The following is a 19,094-nucleotide window of genomic DNA, read 5'->3' as shown; positions in this document are numbered from 1 at the left end:
CCATATCACAGCAGCTGTTCTGAGAGAAGCATTTGGAATTCTCCAAGAAGTGTGTTTCAGAGATTCTTCACATTTCATGTGTTCCATGAACAGCTGCACTGTGATAAAGAACTGCTTTCAAAAGATCATGTTTAAAATTTTATCAATGTTTTTAAGAACTTGATATCTGAGCAGTACACTAAACTTCAGAGAATTGGGAAAACTTTCTTCTCAAAACTTGGAGTTTTATACAAAAGCATCCTTCAATGTACTGTTTCATGCAAAAAACTATCTGCATCTGCACGACTGAGATCTTGTTCCTCCTGCAATATAAACAGATGAATTTGTTGTCAGCAAACCTAGGGGAAGTTTCACCTTTTATGGAGTCTGTCTTTTGGAAATCAGTACTTTAAACTCAGTCTAAATGTAGTTTGATTCAGGGCTTCATTTGAAGTGAGCTGAGTTTGCCCATTTGATATAACACTGCAGTTTTTGGATGAGTCTGCCTCATCCATTTGCTGTCCAGATTCTTCTTTCCATTATCAATTGTTGTGGAGAGCTTTGAATTCTTGAGATTTAAGACACCATCATTTGAAATCTGTAGTAATCTCCTTAATTCAGCAATAATATTTTCTGGGCTATTTAAGAGTATGATAGCATGTATTTTCTATATGCCTTGAGTCTGCTGATGTAAGTAATTCTGCAAACATGAAGGTTGATTTAATAGCATTTTTGGTACTAATTTTTGTGAACCTTCATCAGCAAACTGGTAAATTTTCCTGTGTGTGTCAGGGATGTTATAATTGCCCTTTGGACAATGCTGTTTAGTGTATTTGAAAGAAGAGAGGAGAAGGATCTCGTGGACTGGCATGGCTGGTAGGGGTGGCAGCTTGATCAAAGGAAACCTGTCAGGGTTTCTGTTGTTCTGCAGCTTTGCCAGCAGGTTATGAGCACGAACTGAAAACTGGCATCCGAATGATTTGGTGCACTTCTCTAATCTCACTGCCCTTGCACCACATAACTTTGAGTCCCCAGCTGGGAATTGTTTCATGTTTGCCTGGGTCAGAGCTAAATGGCTATACAAAATTTGGGGTTGTGTTTTACAGAATTTGAAGCTGTGTGTTGGGGGTAGGGGTTCATTTATGTTGGTTTCAGATGGTGTTAAACCCAAGGAGGGCTTTTGCTGTGTGTCCTGTGCAGCTTTCTGAAGAGATAGTTGTGAGTAAGTTGTACCTTTGTCCAGAAAAGTACTTTCCAATGCACTGACAAGCACAGCTGAGCAAATAGCAAGACAGCATTTTGGTTCATTAACTCTTTGATTTTGCTGTTGCCCTGATCTTGGGAATCTGGAAGATAATTGATAATCCCTTAACATTAGTGTCTCATAATTCCTAGAGACAGCTGTTGGGCAGAGCATGATGTTTTGCAGCCCTCACATCAGAAACTTTTTATTTTGTGAAGAGATACTCCAAAGTCTGCCTTTCCAATATAACTCTGAACAGTTTTCTTCCCTAGCAGAAGGAATGAGGTTTTGGAAGAGGAGGAAGAGCAGGATAAATTTGACTTCTGCTTCTGTGTTTTAAATAATATTAAAGCAAAAGTAGAGGGGTGGAGATGCTGGACTGCAGGATGTATGAAGGTCTAGGGATTTCATGCATGCAGTAAAAAATCAGTTTTCCTTTTACTAGCTTGATTTAAGACAGGTCTGGGCTTGTAGCTATGGCAGGCAATTACATTGCCCTGTAATTTTGCTCAATTTTGTTAGAAGTTACATTTCCTGTTCTACACAGGAATTATGAAAATATCTTGTAACAGTGATGTCTGAGGTTGTTTCTAAGTACATACAAGAGAGATAACAAAGCTTGGTTGGAATGGAAGTGCTTTTCAAGTGCTGTCTTATAAATGCACACAGCTTGAATTGTTCCAGGCTGCCTGTCCTGATGACCATGGCTCTGAAGGTTTCTTGTGTTCTGTGTGTGTGTGTCAGAGTCTGTTTACTCACAGTTCTGTACTCCAGACAGTAATAGTCAAGCTAACGGCAGGGTTTCTGCTGACACTTCAGAAACATGCTGGCTGAGAGCAAATAACAGCCTTACTGTGTAGAAATAACTGGAGTCCACAGGGAACAGCAGCATCCTTTGGTAGGAGTGACCATGAGCTTGTTTCTGCAGTTAGTGCATGTGAGCAGTTCCTGTTTGGTTGGGTCAGCTGCTCCAGGTGGGACAAACCATAATAAAAGGCAGTTTCTGAAAAGGGAGTCTGTTGTAGTAAATGGAAAAGCTTCTCACACATAAAAGTAGTGATAACACACTGAACTTCAGCTTGCCATCAGCAGAGAATAGAGAGTTGTGATTGATGTCTCAAAACATAGTGAGTGGTTGACAGCTGACCATGGAGTTAACAACACACCTTCAAGCCTCTGAACAAAAATATGCATTCTTTATGGAAATGTGGGAAACTTGTAAACTGATGAAAAACTGTTACTTGTAAAAGTAAGTTTTTATATATAGAATTCATTGTTTTACCGAGGCCAAAAAATGCATAAACTTCTGAAAAATAAAGAGGTGTTTTACATGGGTTACTCAGTGTTAGTAACTCTTCCAAATTTACATTAGGCATTCTCCTTTGAGGCTTAAGGCAGTCCCCAGCTTGAGGAGATTATGTGGTTTCTTGCACCTTTCTCTGAAGCATCTAGCAGCAGCCTCTGTAGAAGACAGGATATTGGATTAAAAAAAAAGTCTCACCCTCTGTGGTAGTTTCTGTATTTAAATACTCCCCATCAATTGTGACTTGGGAAAAATGATGACATTTTCTTTCCAGATATTAAAGAAACCCAAGGCCTAGCATCTGCCTTGGAACTTTCATGAGCAAATTAGTCATTATTCTTAAGAATCTCTCCTGTAGTGGAATTACTGAGCTCCTTGATGGAATCATGCCTGGACTCTGAGGTCTGGCTGATCAGCTGTGGCTTTAAGTGTCCTGAACTTCCATTTGCTGTTTTGGCATTTTGCAAAGCAAATGGTGCAACTTCACAGGGCAAAGAGATGCCCATTGTCCCTTTCTCTGTGCCAGAGATCTGTCATACATGCTGTGTATAAAAGGTGGATCTTGATTTATTATGGTGAAAAAATAGTGTATTTGAGGAGCTGGAGTGCTTTTTGCTATCCCTTTAACATTTATGGAGATCTTGGGTATTAGGCTTTTAAGCTGCTTTGTTGAAATTCATTTGACAAGGACTTGCACAGATGGTGCTTTTTGTCTGAAATATGGCGCTTTTTAATTTCCCTTAGGTTATCTTGATGAATCTGGCTGGAATTTCTGCAATGGATGTTTGTTTCCTGTATCTATGAATTGCTTATCTGAAATAAAATTTAGTCTGATAGGAGCAATATCTGTTTGCCTTTAATTATAGGCAGAGCTAGCATACTTGATCAGCTGTTTCAGCCCTGGTATAGTCAGTAGTTTCTGTGCTATTAATGTGCCTGCTGTAATATAGAGAAGTAATAAAACACTGAGATCTGTTTATCTTCAAAGCAGATTTTTTTCCTTCTCTGACAGTATTTTTCTGAAGAGCTGGGAAAAGATGATCAATTGAAAATGCATAAGATAAGGAGCTTGATGAGATGTTTCTCTGTCCTTTACATGGCCTGATATTAATGTTGACTAGGAAAATTTGCCATGTTTTGGTATCTCAAAAAGATACCGTGGCACTTGGAAGCTCCAAATATGCCTTGGGTTGGATTGTGGTGCAACAATTTAGCAGATCACCTTTTTAATCCTGTTGAACGTGGCTGATCAGCCTGGCGGTGTGTTACAAATTATATTTACAAATAAAACTGCTGCAAGTGTCCAGCTGTGCTCTCCAGCATGTGCCAGTGCCAGCCTCAGGCTGCTCCATCCCGCAGTAGCTGGGGTGTCTGTGTGTGCCAGGGGCACGTGTGGAGAGCACCACCACAGGGACCATCACCTGCAAGGGTGTCAAACAGAATGAAGACTCCAAAAAAGCAATGTGAGGAGGCAAAGTAATGCCAATGTCAGGCCTAGGCAGAGGCAGGCTGTGCTGAGTGGGTTGGATTTCTGACCTGCCTTTGCTGGCACACTGCTGGGGATTGATGTGTCGGGCTGGCTGGGGGATTGTCCGCTGACCTACTTCAGCCAGCGTGACCCCACTGGCTTAGCCTGGATCCGGAGCAGCCCTGCCGACATCGCCAAGCCCAGGGGAAGGGGGCTGTAATCTCCCAGCCAGGAGCAGCTGCTGGGAGCTGCCAGCCTGGGAAAGGGAGCAGGCTGCTAATGCCAAATGTGTTCTCAGTGATTCTGGTTTTGCAGAATGTGCGTGTGCAGCAGTACCTACATCTTGCAGTCTGAAAGCCAATCCTGTTTTAACAGCAGACTCGGGTCACTACATTGTTGTTCCCTCCTACAAGGTTTATATGAGGTTCTGCTTAAGCGTTCTGCATCACAAGGCACTGTTTGGGTGCTGCAGTTTACTTTCAAGAGCACAGTGTTTGCCACTTATTAGCATTTGTAAATCTGACCCCAGAATTGCAGGGTGTAGGAGGTTACGTTTCTTTGCCTTGAAGAAATATATGAGGGTAAATGTTTTCAACTATTTAAAATTGAAGTTACTTATGCAGAGTTATAGCTTTACTGATAAAAGATGTGTTTTCTGACTCTTCTAGGCTTTTGGACAGGCCCATACCAACCACAAGAAGGTAGCAGCAGATGGAGAGAGCAGAGAGGAAACCTTGATTCAAGAATCAGCTACCAAAGAAGAATACTACATGAAGAAGGTTATGGAGTTGCAGACAGAATTGAAGCAGATAAGAAATGTCCTTGCCAACACACAGTCTGAAAATGAACGCCTTAATTCTGTTGCCCAGGAACTAAAGGAGGTGAGTGAAGATGCAGGAGGTGCACTGCAGTTTGGATTTGTTACATTTTCTGGTGCTATGTAATGAAAAAGGGAAAGATTCTTGAGCTGAAAGGTGATTTGACAGACAAGTAGCTGCATGTTTGGCCACGCTGGTCCTGTGGGTACTGAGCATCAGTTTCCTCAATTCCAGATTTGCTGCCTTAGAAAGCAGTGGAACCTTTTTAGGCCAAGCACAGAGACATGCACTTTTTCTGCTTCATTCCCAGTGCATATTTTCTTGCTGCAAGTAATTGTGGCATAATTTCCCTTTTTATCCCTTTTTCCTCCTTTATTTCTGAAGGTGTGGAATTATAACAGAACACTGCAATGCACAAAGAGAAGGATAGTAAAGTTTATAGTTGTGTGTTTTCTCTGATGAAGTGATGGCTTTTGCATTTAGATACGTTGCTGAACATAACTTTGACCTTTTATTGTTTTCCTACTGAAACCACATATTTTTAAGGGGAAATAATTGCTGAGACATTACTTAAAGAGTTTAATTACTTATAAAATCTGTAGCTCAGCAGAAGTCTTTGTGGCATTGGTGCAGAAATTGTTTTGAGAGCTCAAACCATTGCTTAAATTCAGACTGGTAAAACTACAGAGTCTGTAAGCCACAGGTGGATGGATAAAACAGTCAGCAGTTACTATTCCTGAGCTTTCTTGCACCTTCCTTTGAAACACCTGTCTAGTCCTAAGCTAATCAACTGGCCTCCCCTGCCAGGAGGGGAGGCTGTCCAAGAGCCCACACCACATCTGAAGCTCAGCTTATTCCATGGCACCTCAGCTGCAAGTGTCTCATGTAATTTCTTTAGGACATAGTAACAAATATGTGGATAATATTTGGTGGTAAAATCGATGAGAAGATGTGAGTTACTTCTCTGGAGATGTGGGGATTCACTTATGCCTCTTGTTGGGGTATGACGGAGAAGGTTTGTGGTACAAACGGTCACAAGTGATCAAACAGGCCAGTCAACTTCTTTAACTTTGTGGAACAGAGCTGGAATCAAGCCTTGTCCTTGGACAGGGAAGCAGTTCCTAGAAACACAGACACAGCTCTTGTCTGTATTTCTCAACCTTTAAGACTAGCTTAACGGAAAAGCTGCCCACCCAAGAGGTAGCACGTTGTCTGTGAGGGATTCTGGTCACTTCTCAAAGTGCACTGAGCAGCAGATTTCCAGTCTGCTTCCAGTGTCACTGAAACTAGATGTGATAATTCTTCCAGATATTGCCACATTCCAGTCATCTTTTAAGGAGACATAAAAGTGTGAGTGTTAACCCTCAGCTTTCCTTTGGCCCTGGGTTTATGCAAAGATAGAGAGACAACACTTAGGTATGGAGTATGGGCTATAGCAATTTGATGATCTTGGAGGTCTCATCTAACCTAGTCATTCTGTTCTGTTGAATTCTGTTGAACTTATAATTTTCATTGGTGTACTATAGTGTCTGATTTCAGCAATTTTGATTTCTTGGTGTGCTGTGAAGTTGTGCTCTCTTTGTGGCCAAAAAAAAAGCAGACAATTTTATATAGTCTAATCTTTACCTTATGTGTGAGGGAATTGTAATTTAAATTTATTAGTCTTAACAGTTGGAGGTGATTCAGTATTTGTGTTTAGAGCATGCCAGATTCAAGCCTTGGCACGTGCTCCAGCTGCAGACATTTCCCTTATCTCAGTGTGCTGTGTGTGCCTGTTGGTACCCCTGTGGTTACTCAGTGGACCCCTGCTGCACAGCCTCAAGGGCTGAGACCGTATTTAGTTATCACTGGCATGTCTGTGTCTGGCTGGGAGTGGAGAGCTTGGAGGGAATCTGAGTTTGTAGGCCTGAGGCTGAAATTTGCTTGGCTGGGCTGCAGGACAGGTGAGATCAGGCAGCAGATTCTGTGTGCCAGCTGAAGGGACAGGCTGCCTCTGTTAGCAGCTAGCAGAGGTTTTGAATTAGAACTGTGGAAACCCACCCTATTGCATCATGGGCACGGCTATAAAAATCTGTATTCCCTGTTTGCCTGTATCTGAAGCTAATTCTGTGAATGTTTTAGAACATACTTTCCACTTGGTATGAATTAAGTGTTTGAAGATAAGGCTTGAAGAAAAATAATATTGGAAAAGCTAAGTACAATGAGCCATCCTATAGTTGTATATATTCCAGCTCAGTTTATTAAGTGTCTGTATATTCATGAAAGATCCCAAGATCATACTACACCAATATATTGGTTTTTACTTCTTATCTATTTCAAAACAATGGTAACTTTTTCTTTGAAGTCTTTTGTTAAGTCCTGCATAAATCTTGGGCCTGAGGGAAAGGAGTATTTTATGTCAATCAGTTTCTATTCTTTTCTACCTGAGATCTTAGATTTCATGAGTTTTAACTCTGTGTCTCTCTCCAAAAGGATTAATTGTATCGTGTTTTCAGCTTATTGCTCTGGTCAAAAGAAAATGTCTGTTGAAAAGCAGCAGCAAATACATGTCCAAATAAGAACATCTGGAGTCATCTGAGTCTGTCTGTCTCTTGTGAAAAGGCCCTTCTTGTTAAAGTGGAAACAGATTTGGGCACTGACTTCTGGTCTGCAAAACTTTTGCTGGTTGCTACAGCCAGTGAAACAACACAGGTGTGAATGCTGCTTTCCCTGCTTGTTTTGTGACATTTTTCAGAGTCAGTGGTGAGAATTTGTAAGAAAAGCAAGAATGCAAAATCTTATTGTTGTGTAAATGACTTGGTTTTCTGTAATTTCAGGGGGTGAGGGGAAGAGTTTCTGTTTCAATATAATTCAGTTAATTACTGCACATAAAAAATACATAAAAGATACAAAAATTTGGAATTTAATTGTAGCTGAACCAGTTGCCATCATTTGGGGGTTTGTTTGTTTTTCCAGGTTAACCAGAATGTGGAGATTCAAAGGACTCGCCTGCGAGATGATATTAAGGAATATAAATTCCGAGAAGCACGTTTGTTGCAAGACTATACTGAACTTGAAGAGGAAAACATCTGTCTCCAGAAACAAGTGTCTGTCCTGAAGCAAAGTCAGGCAAGTTTTTCTACCAGTGAGCATTGCTTTGGTAGCACCAGTTAATTCCTGTGTTACAGTATGGTTCTGTCTCATTTGAACATCCAACTACTCATTTTCTACCTCTGTACTACTTTTGAGACTATAACCTCTATTTTAGCACAAAGACTTGTCCTTTCTGACTCTATTTATACATAGCCATAATACTTCATTGATTCTACTTTGACTTCCAAGTCCTTCCATTGCCTTCTTTTGCTCTGATGGAAGAAAAGTCTCTATCACTCTGCTTTGTTACTTGGTTTAGTCGTTTTGCTACAGTAGTTTTTCAGTGTTTCTTTACAATGCCCTCCATCCATCCATCTTCCATCCTTCCCCTTGTACAGTATCTGGAAATGGGGGTGTTTCTGAAATATATGTTTTAATTGCTACTTAATCCTTACCTTCTCTCTCCATTTCTGTGCTCCTCTTCTCTTCTAGCTACGTTTATTAAACTTGGAATGCTGTTATAGTTGCTCTGCACTTTCACATCGGTGTGACAGCTTGTCTGAAAGGTCACATTTAATTGTGCAGTTCCAGCTATTTCCAGAGTTTTAGAAAACTGCATTCTTGGAACTTCTTAAGAACTTCTCTGAGTTATCATTTGTGGAGCTAATTAGATTAGACATGGTCTTTGGAATGCTTCACTTATCTTCATCTATCAGTGTGGGACTTATTATTTCTATCCTATTTCTATCCTATTTCTATCCTAGTCTTGGCCTTATTCTTATTCTTCAGGTAGCTGTCAGTCCCATTGCATAAATAAATCTCAATTGGGGAAGTGAAGGACACAGGCAACAAAGAAGCAAGGGCTGGAGTCCCTCTGCTCTGGAAACAGGTTGGGAGAGCTGGGGGTGTTCAGCCTGAAGAAGAGAAGGCTCCAGGGAGACCTTCCAGTACCTAAAGGGGCTCCAAGAAAGCCCTTGAGAGAGAGACCTTGGACAAGGGGGAATGGCTTCCCACTGCCAGAGGGCAGGGATAGATTATGTAGAAATTTTTGGCTGTGAGGGTGGTAAGGCCCTGGCACAGGTTTCCCAGAGCAGCTGCAGCTGCTCCCTCCCTGGAAAGGTTCAAGGCCAGGTCAGACAGGGCTTGGAGCACCCTGGTCTAGGGGAAGGTGTTCCTTACTATGGCAGGGGAAGGAATGAGATGAACTTTAAGGTCCCTCCCTACCCAAACTATTCTCTGATTCTACAATTCCATTATAATATTCCTAAAATCAAAGTTCTTTAGAAGGCACAACATTAATACATCTGTTGTAGTCAGCACATAGTAAAATCTCTTTAGCATTTGCTGCCGAGCTCCTTCAGTGTCTGAACGAAAGCTGCCCTCCCAAGCTAGATATGTGGGATATCAAATGTATTTTATTTATGTCCAAGTGAAACTCTCTGGTAGTCTTTATTACTTTGGGCCTCACTGCCCCAAACAGGGTTCCAGGTTGGACCTGTTCTGCACCTGCATATACTGGGTCTAATTATGCAGTTTTGGGTGCCCTGTAGGAGGGACAAAAGGGGCTATTTTGCTCTAGATGCAGGCTGGAAGAGAGAGGGAACTGGTAAAGTCAAACCTATGCAGTTGGTTACTTTTGGGTTTTACCTTTTTTTTCTTATCATATTCAGAACAGCAGATGAAAGTTCCCAGCTCCATGTTCACATTCCAGAATAACAATACTGGAGAGTGCTGCCATTCTGGCCAGAGTCAAATTTAACCCTAGATGCAATCTCAATACTTGCTAGTTGTTATTGACTGCTGTATTTTTATTCTGGAAACTTTGAAAATAGACTACAATCTGAAATATTTTATCTCAGTGGAAGTATACAGAGCAAAGAGCTTGTTCTTTTCATGACAGTGGATTATCTAATTTTCTACCTTGTCCTAATCCTATTTTATGAACTTTAAATTATTCTAGTTTTTAATTATTCTAGTTACTGATGTAATTAGAAGCAGCTGTCAAGTTTTCCCAGGCAACACTGAATTGTCATGCTTGGCTCCTGGTTTGTAAGTTGTGTGTGGCTCAGCACTCCCAAGTTGCTGTATGTTGACATCAAAGATGCATTTACCAATTTGCAAACAATAAATAATGTCACATATCATATGGTATGAGTTCCTTTCTTTCAGGGTAAGGAAAAATATTCTTTGTTTCTTCCCTGCTTCCCACAAGTGATTAAAAATTTTACATTAATTGTTTGTGTACATAATTTCAGTGCAAGAGAGGTTTAAAAAAGTGCAGTATTAGAGGTAATAGATAACATGCCATCAAGGTCATCAGTGTGACTCTGAAATGTAGAGTCTGAATTGTAGCCTTTTCAAGATGCGCTGAAATGATGATGAGAGAAATGCTAAAGCATTTTATTTTGAATGTATAAAAGCAGAGCTTGATCACAGTTTTAACCCAGTGGTGTATTTGAATGGCAGTGAAGCAGAGTGTCAAAGTGTACCTTTGTCATGCCAAGTTTTGGAAATATGAAGCTTAACTTTGTGGGAAGGCTGTCCAGGGAATTTGTTAATCAAACAAATGCTAGGAAAGACTGTTTTGGGATGCTTCTGTATCAGACACACTGTATCTCCCACTTGTCCTGATTGAGCTGGAACACATGACCTCATTTGACAGTTTGCTTAGTGAATTTATTCTGTGGTCTCTAAATTACATAAGCATGTTTACAGTCATAGTGCTAAAACTAGACTCCTGAAACAAGAAAAAGTATTCCATTACTATATTAATATTTAAGTGACATCAAACATTGAAAAGCAAAATTACTTGGTGCCTTGCAAGCAGACATTTTCATTAGAGGTTTCTCCCCCCATTTGTATATCTCCAGGTGGAGTTTGAAGGCTTGAAACATGAAATCAAAAGGCTGGAAGAGGAAACTGAGTTTCTGAATAGCCAGCTGGAAGATGCCATCCGGCTGAAGGAGATCTCGGAGCGCCAGCTTGAGGAGGCCTTGGAGACACTGAAGACAGAGCGGGAGCAGAAGAACAACCTTCGCAAGGAGCTGTCTCACTACATGAACATCAACGATTCCATGTACAACAGCCACTTAAACATCTCTCTGGATGGGCTGAAGTTCAGTGATGAAGCCACAGAGCCCAATAATGATGAAATCATGAATGGATTTGAACAAAACTGCCTCAGCAAACTCAGCAATGGCAAGAACAGTACTTCAACACCCAAGAAAAATGAAAGTTTCCCTCCAGCCCCAAGTCTGGTTTCAGATCTTCTGAGCGAGTTAAACATTTCTGAAATCCAGAAGCTGAAACAGCAGCTTGTGCAGGTAAATGGGTTTCCTAAAGAGCTGTACACTTCCAAGTTTGGGATGTACTTTCAGTCTTTTCGGCATCTCATGTAGTACTGTTTATACTGTATTTTTAAATGCTTAATTTGATTTAGAATTTGAGGATGTTAAATGTTTGTCAGTGAAAAACCACAGCTTTTTTCTTTTCCTTTTTTTTTTTTAAATGCAGTGGAAGTGACAGTCATATCCTTTCCTTGGTGGAAATGCATCTCCTGTGCAATACTTGCTGTGTGTACTTCACTGTGTCACTAGCAAAAACAATAGTGGTTTGTTTCAAAATTGAAAATTGCTCTAATCACCTTCATCAAAAGGTGTTTTGTACTTTTATTTTCTGTAATTAGCTCAAAGAGCACGAAATCTTAATCACCACCAAGCATTTCTGTGCTATATTTGTGCAATCAGGAGATTGGAAAGTTTACAGCAAGGTACACATTTCTGTTTCCTACTAATATTTTGTCAACTGTGTTTTAAATTATCTTCTCTAAGAAAAAGCCCTTTTGCAAAAAACTGTCAGAATTTTTTTAAAATTAGAAATTTAAGAGGAAAAACTTGAAAAGGTTTTGGTATTTCTGAGTTTTTCATGAAGTTCCAAGCTTTCACTATAGAGTAGCTGTGTGTTTTCTAGAATTTACTTGATATTATAGAAGATAGCAATAAACTTTAGCCTGTCGTTAGCTGAAAGGAAGTTTTCACAATGAGACCATCAGCTAGGGAGATAAATGTGTAAAAATGTGCATTTTGAAGAGGAGATAAGAAAGAATTTGCAATGAACACTGTACTTGAGATAATTTTAGAATACATTGTAGAGCCTTTCCCATAATGTGCAAGTGATTGGATTTCTGTAACCATATGGACCATTGGCTAAGTTGCTGTCTCTTAGAGTTAAAACCATTTAAGTGATACAGTTCCCTTAACCTGGATGTCTGTGTTCCTGCATTTCAGATGGAAAGAGAAAAGGTTAACTTGTTAACGACACTGCAGGAATCTCAGAAGCAGCTGGAAAATACACGGGGGGCCCTCTCAGAGCAGCATGAGAAGATTGGCAGGCTCACTGAAAATCTGAATGCCATGAAGAAACTCCAGGCCAGTAAGGAGCGCCAGTCTGCCCTTGACAACGAGAAGGACCGAGATAGCCATGAAGATGGAGACTATTACGAGGTTGACATCAATGGGCCAGAGATCCTGGAGTGCAAGTACAAAGTGGCTGTGGCAGAGATTACTGACCTGAAAGAAGAACTCAAAAATTTGAAGGCAAAATACAAAGAATGTGAGTCTAAGTATGAGGAAGAGAAGAGTAGATATGAGACTGAGAGCCAAGCTCTCACTGAAAAGATCACCTCACTGGAAAAGTCCAGTAGGCACGATAGAGAGCAGATGGGCAGGCTGGAGAAGGAGCTGAAGAAAGTCAGTGATGTTGCTGGAGAAACACAGGGCAGCCTCAGCGTGGCCCAAGATGAGCTAGTCACCTTCAGTGAAGAACTGGCCAATTTATACCACCATGTGTGCATGTGCAACAATGAAACTCCAAACAGGGTGATGCTGGACTACTACAAGGAAGGTAAAGGTGGGCGCAGTAGTCCAGAGGCCAAGGGAAGAAGGTCTCCCATTCTTCTCTCGAAAGGGCTGTTAACTATTGAGCTGGGAAAGACAGAGAATGGAAGTGGTGACAGCAGCCCATCCCCGGTGTCATCTCTGCCATCTCCTGTGTCAGATCCTCGGAGGGAGCCCATGAACATTTACAACTTGATTGCTATAATTCGGGATCAGATCAAACACCTGCAGGCTGCTGTGGACAGAACCACCGAGCTGTCCAGGCAACGCGTTGCTACTCAAGAACTCGGGCCAGTGGTAGACAAAGACAAGGAAGCTCTCATGGAAGAAATCCTGAAGCTGAAGTCCTTGCTGAGTACCAAGAGGGAGCAGATAGCAACTCTGAGAACTGTGTTGAAAGCAAACAAACAGGTAACCATGTCTTAGAGGTTTGAAGGTTACCATGTCGGGGAATTAGGTCATAAGCACAAGAGGATTTATCTTTGAGGTCATTCTGCCATTCCCTCAGCTCTGTGGGGCTTTTGTTGCTGGTATTTGGCTAGTCTGAGGCTGAAGCTGACTGTTCCATTAGAGACATCCAGCTATCCCACTTAAAGATGAGCACTGGGGCTGTAGTTGACTTCAGCTTCTCATGTGCTCCTGAGATTTTATTAAGGTTCAGGTAGCATCAATCTACTGTCTGTCTGAATTAGATAAGGTTATATTTAATGTAGCACACCTAAAATAAAGAGGTTTTCTACTTGAAAGAATTCTAGTAGCTACCCTTGAAAGAGATTTAAGTATTGTTTTCTCTCAAACTCAGAAATAAAAGAGAGCTTTCCAAGATCAGAATGTGATACAAGAATGTGGCAAAATAACAGAGGTGAAAGATAAAATTAGTCATTTGGGACTGGACATTCAACAACATCGGCAGTGCAGTAGGTGAAAATAACTTCCATTGATGCACCACATGACATACTTTGTCTTCTTCTCTACATTTAAATTGAAATTGTCTTAAAAAAAAAAAAGTATAGTGTTGCTTAAGAATGAAATAAGCACAGTGAGTTTCCACATTTTAATAGAGGTGTCCCAAATGTAAGCTAGGTAAAATTCTCTAAGGGTTAGAGAACTGTGCTAGTGATCGACAAATGCATTTAAAGATACTAAGTAGATTTTGTTGTTCTTTTGTGTTGCTAGAAGATAGGTTTCACTAAATCTATATTCTGTAACTTCCTTGATGCTGCTGCATTGTTAATGGGAGTAAAAGACAGCTATGTCTGTTCCCAGTGTACAGAAATGAAACTTTATTTTATCTGTACAAGATAAGTTGACCACAAGTTTAACATTCCAGTACAAAGTAATTGTTTCATTATGTGAATAGTGATTAAAAATCTTTTAGCCAGCCATTTGTTGAAGAGTTTCATTAAATGTTATGTTTCTGTTCTCCCTGGTAACCAACAGACTGCAGAAGTGGCCCTTGCCAACTTAAAAAGCAAGTATGAGAATGAGAAAGCGATGGTTACGGAGACCATGATGAAGCTGCGAAATGAGCTGAAGGCTTTAAAAGAAGATGCTGCCACTTTCTCTTCTCTGAGAGCTATGTTTGCTACAAGGTAAAGAGTATAGTGAACTCCACAAAATTTAGTTCCTTGATTGTGTGGGGAGGAGTTGAACATCCTTCCCATCCACCCTGCAGAGAGTGGAGCAGTAGGTGCTTTTTCCCCAGCTCATTGCTTGCAGTGTGTGTGTCTGTGATATGCTCCTATTGATGAGGAACATATAATGTGCTGCTACAAAACATAAAGCTCTTGTGGCAGTATCTATTCAAATTGTTTGGGAGATTACCTGTTATCCCTGGTTCTTAAAGCCATTAGCTTTGAGAAGGAGTGACATTTAACAATGCAAAATGAGCATTTATTGTACACTGAAGATGGGACTCTGCTTTATCTTGATGATCTAGAAAAAGGTAAAGCTATTGCAAACATCCTGGTATTCTTAGGTTGTCCATCCTGCAGTTGGTGTCTGTCATTTCATTGACCTGTGTCAGCTGATTTTATTGCTTTGTCTTTGGAGCTTGCTTCTGCTTAGTTGTGCTTTGTGGTGCTAACAGAAATAAAACCCTGCTGACACACAGAATCACTGAATGAATCACCAAGTTTGGAAGAGATCTTTAAGATCATCAAGTCCAACTGTCAACCCAGCACTGCCACTTAACCTTTAACCCACATCACCCAGCACTGGATGCAGATGCTTTTTGAACACCTCCAGGGAGGGTGACTTCACCACCCTCTGGGGCAACCTATTCCAATGCCTGACCACCTGAACAGTGAAAACATTTTTTTAATATCTGCTCTGAATCTTCCCTGTCTCAGCTCAAAGCTGTTTCCTGTGATCCTCCCACAGGAGGCAGAAGAAACTGGCACAGCAGAAGAAACTGCCCCCTCTGTCACTGCTGCTTTCAGGCAGTTGTAGAGAGCAATGAGATCCCCCTTGAGCCTCCTTTAGTCAAGACTAAATAAACCCAGCTCCCTGTTCTCCCTCAGCTTCAGTTCTTCTGAACTCCCTCAGCTGTTCCTCGTTAATGCTCAGAAGAGCCAGAAAGAATTTTGAGAATTTCCAGAAAGGGATTCTCAGATGGGAATAATAGCATTTACCTCCTACTCCTGGTGCTAGATCTAGAGGTAATGAATGGCATCTAGAGACACTAAAAAGTCTGGGCTGCCAGCATCCATGTGAAAGCAAAGGGATGTCCAGGCAGACAAAGGCATTGCAGTATCCAATAGGCATGCTACAAAACCCCATAAGAGATACTGTGCACACACTCACATTTATAGCACTGAGGTGCTTGCTCTAGACTCTGTGACTCTGTGTCTGAGAACTAAAATGTAATGCTGCATATGTAGAGATTCACCCTTGGTGAAGGTGCCTCTTGTAGCTAGGCCCTGGGTTGTAGCAGTGTTCTTCCAGGGATTTGTTGAAGTGTCTGTGTCCACACGACCGTCTCATGTTCTTGGTGCTCTGCTTGGACACTGCTGCTAAGGAGAGTGAGCCACAGGATTCCTGTGAAATAATAGTGGTGAGAGAGCTCCTCACAGTATACTGTGCCAGCTCTTGTTTGGCAGTTTATCTGCCCTTTTGGTTTTAATCAAAGTGGAAAGTCTTTAAAATATGGGAGATTACTGCAGCAGCAGTTACGTGTCTCCATGGTATTTTAGATTGACAAGTCCTGGTTTTGTTTGACAATTCATAGAGAGTGCCAGTGCTTGTATGTTGTAAAAACCAAAGCACATGCACAGTTTGAGTGCTGTGGAGAGAGCTGAAGAGCTTGGAATTAGATCCTGGAGTATGGAAAAGGTGGGGGGAAGGTATTTAAAATCTGTCTTTAGTATCAATTTCTAATATAAAGATTGAGTTAGAAACAGCAGGTGGCTGATCTCTTACAGCTGAATGCAGTCAGTGCTCATTTACATGTCATTATAACTGTGTCTCTGCTAATACATTTCCCAGCTTTTAATAAAGCTGAGAAATTGTGATTTTAATCCTGCATGTTTGAATTTCCTTAGTGAGTTGACAGTTTAATCTCTTGAGGGGGAAGTAGTTGATGCTTCTTTCTAATGCCTCCTTCAGTCACTGTTGAGTTGCTTATCTTGTTTCCTTGAGAGTTGTCACGTGGTCCTCATTGATCCCAGGGAAGAGAGGAAAACAGAGGTGTGCCCAGGTGCACTTGGTTACATCATTTTTTTAATTTTTTTTTCTGGAACAAAGCTTGATTCACTAGTGAATTTACCTGTAAATGGTATTAAAACTACTACATGTTGACCCTTACATAAAACAGACTGTAGAGCTAAGGCCAAACCAGTGTTTGTGGGAAGCAGTGGTATGCAGCTTTGGAAAATGTCATGTTAGGTTTTTCAATAATTTGGCTTCAGAGAGTTTTAGAAGATTTAGTTTTTATTTCTCATCATTATATTTAACACTCAGGATGTTTAGTTTCTCTGTGTAGATATTTGTATATAGCTGGCATTGTTTTTAAAAAAATAGTTGATGTTTCCTTAAGCTTCTTTTTTTTGTTGTTGTTAATTAGCAGTAGTAAGAAAATGGGGAACATCAAAGCCTTGTGTTCACTATGTACTTAAAGCTGTAAATGTGTGAAAGTACAACAGGCTTATACTAATTTCATATTCTTCCTAAAAGCATGAAAGCAAAATTATTTTCTTTCAAAGGTGTTTTTAAAAGAAAGACATCTTCTATTCTGATTTTACTGAACATATAGCTGGGAAGTAGCCTAGCACAGGACAAATTTAATTGTAAAAGGGAAGGAGCCTTTATTGTTCTGTCAATGTAAAATACACAGAGCACAAAGATCTGCTGCCACAGCTGCTGCTGCTGCCAGCTAAAGCAGGTCTAGAGCCTGTGCTGTCCTAGGTGGTTAGGGAGGCAACATTGCTGGGTTTTAGTTTGGTTTTTTTTGAGAAAATTAAATTGAGAGTCAGTGAGCAGCATGAAGGAAGAAAGTGGGGCAGATCCCAATCCACCTCTGCATGCAGCATCTACAGTCACTGCCAGGAAACTCCTTGCCATTTCATTCCAGTAAATGATTGCTGTGCTTTGTACAGTGGGATGTTCCTTGACTCAGGACAGCCATGCTTGCACCAGGACAAGGTTTGAGTTTGAGGCTGTATGATTCCTTTTGGATTAAAGAATCAGGAAAGCAGGTTCAGGATGTGTAGGCTGAGTAGTTAACACTCCTGCCTCTCCCCCAGTCGTCTCTTCTAAAGGAGAAAAAAGTTGCTCAGGTAGTTAAAAACTGCAGCTGCATATATTCTACTGACAACATTTCCCTTTTGTGGGGAAGGAAGGAAAAACTCCCTGAATAGGGTTCTATGGGAAAAAAAAGACCAAACAACCAATTTAGATATTTGAAATAGTGAATACCTCGTAATTTCTAAGGACAGTCAGTTGATGCTGTGAACTTTTGTGCTAACAGGAAGCTCTATGAGATAATGACTTGCTACAATAATCTTTTGGAGTCAAAATCCTGGCTTTAATTGCAGCTTGGCTCACATGGGAAAGGCTTCACTGCTTTCTAGACTATGCCAGGCATCTTTGTCACCAGTCAGCCATTGGCTTTGGCACAACTGGCTGTGCTTTGTGCAGAGGCAGGAGCGATACCAGAATATAAGGAAGATGGTGTGGGAAGTCTCTGTTCTGCTTTACTGCAATGGTTTTGTTTTCTCTTCTCTAATCTCTTTTTGTTCCAAATGGGGTGGGGGTGAAGAGATCTGCCCCCTTTGGTCTGGCTGGCCTGTATTAAGGCTTCTCTGCTGTATGTCTTCACTGAGCTGAAGTTTTGGGTCTACATTAACTTTGCATTCTGTACAAAAACATGGATATATTTTGATTCACAAGAAAGAAGCTCAAAGAGGATGGGGGGAAACCTCCCTGTATTTTTATGTTGCCCAAATCTCTTGGGAGGGTAATACTGAGCATGAAACAAGGGGAACAGGGACAGGTCACTCCAGTGCCAGATCATATTTTGCTGAAGCAATTGCATTCCATTCTTCAAGGAATTGGCAGTGCTATTCTGGGCATCCCCCTGGTTTGCAATAGTGGAGCTTGGAAGAAATCAGGTTTGAGGTGTGCACAGGAAAGACAGTAGAAAGGTCACTTCTGATATAATCAGACATTGCTTTTCACCTCAGACGTCATGAGTGTGTTTGAAAGCTGGGGAAAAAAACCCATGGCCTCACTGATCTCCCAGAAATCTTTAACCTGTGTCTTCCTCCCTCAGGGGAAGAAAACACCTCTCTGACACTCTGGAGCAGGGCACAGGATGCTGGGAGCTGTTCAGTTTTGGGACCACACCCTCCTTCTGGAGCTGGTGACACCTTCCCTCAGAGGGGACGACTCTTACGTTTTCAAGATTATTTTAGTCTTTTCAGACTTCCCAGGGCTGTTTCAGTCTCAGTTCATCTCTAGAGCTGAAATGAGTCAATGGGACAAGATCTGGCCCTGAGTCTGGTTTCCACTCCCTGGAGTGTGGCAGTTGGTGTGGGTCCATCTGACCACACTGAGAAGGGCTCATGTTGCTTCCAGCAAGATTAAGGTTCCTGGGTTTGTTTTCTTTTTAAAGAAAGACCCCTCACATATTGGTTTCTCCTGGGCTGCACAGTGTGGGAGTGGCTGTGAGGAGCTTCAGAGCAGGATGCCCAGACATGCAAGGGGACAGATTCCTGTGCATGTGGGAGCCCCAAACTCACCCAAACTTCTTGATGTGTAAAGCTGCAGCACAGTTATAATTCATGCAGTTTTACATTTCTGTTTCTGAGTTACTGTT

General features: G+C 41.2%; 1 protein-coding gene across 4 annotated transcripts in view; it reads left to right on the top strand.

Moving 5' to 3' along the window:
- The window catches only part of BICD2 (BICD cargo adaptor 2), a 55,139-nt gene that overhangs the window by 25,240 nt on the left and 10,805 nt on the right, over positions 1-19,094 (top strand). For all 4 annotated transcript variants that reach the window (XR_015275061.1, XM_086846344.1, XM_086846345.1 and 1 more), the window contains exons 2-6: positions 4,662-4,874; positions 7,767-7,919; positions 10,754-11,206; positions 12,170-13,189; positions 14,219-14,370. Coding sequence is in view for 3 of the 4 variants with exons in the window: in XM_086846344.1 (XP_086702470.1) it covers positions 4,662-4,874; positions 7,767-7,919; positions 10,754-11,206; positions 12,170-13,189; positions 14,219-14,370 (1,991 nt within the window). In the remaining variant the exon portion in view is untranslated. The remainder of the gene's footprint in view (positions 1-4,661; positions 4,875-7,766; positions 7,920-10,753; positions 11,207-12,169; positions 13,190-14,218; positions 14,371-19,094) is intronic.

The sequence above is a fragment of the Cyanistes caeruleus genome, chromosome 11, assembly GCF_971803275.1.
Source record: "Cyanistes caeruleus chromosome 11, bCyaCae1.hap1.1, whole genome shotgun sequence".
NCBI lineage: Eukaryota > Metazoa > Chordata > Aves > Passeriformes > Paridae > Cyanistes > Cyanistes caeruleus.
This window is presented reverse-complemented; position numbering and strand designations above follow the sequence as displayed.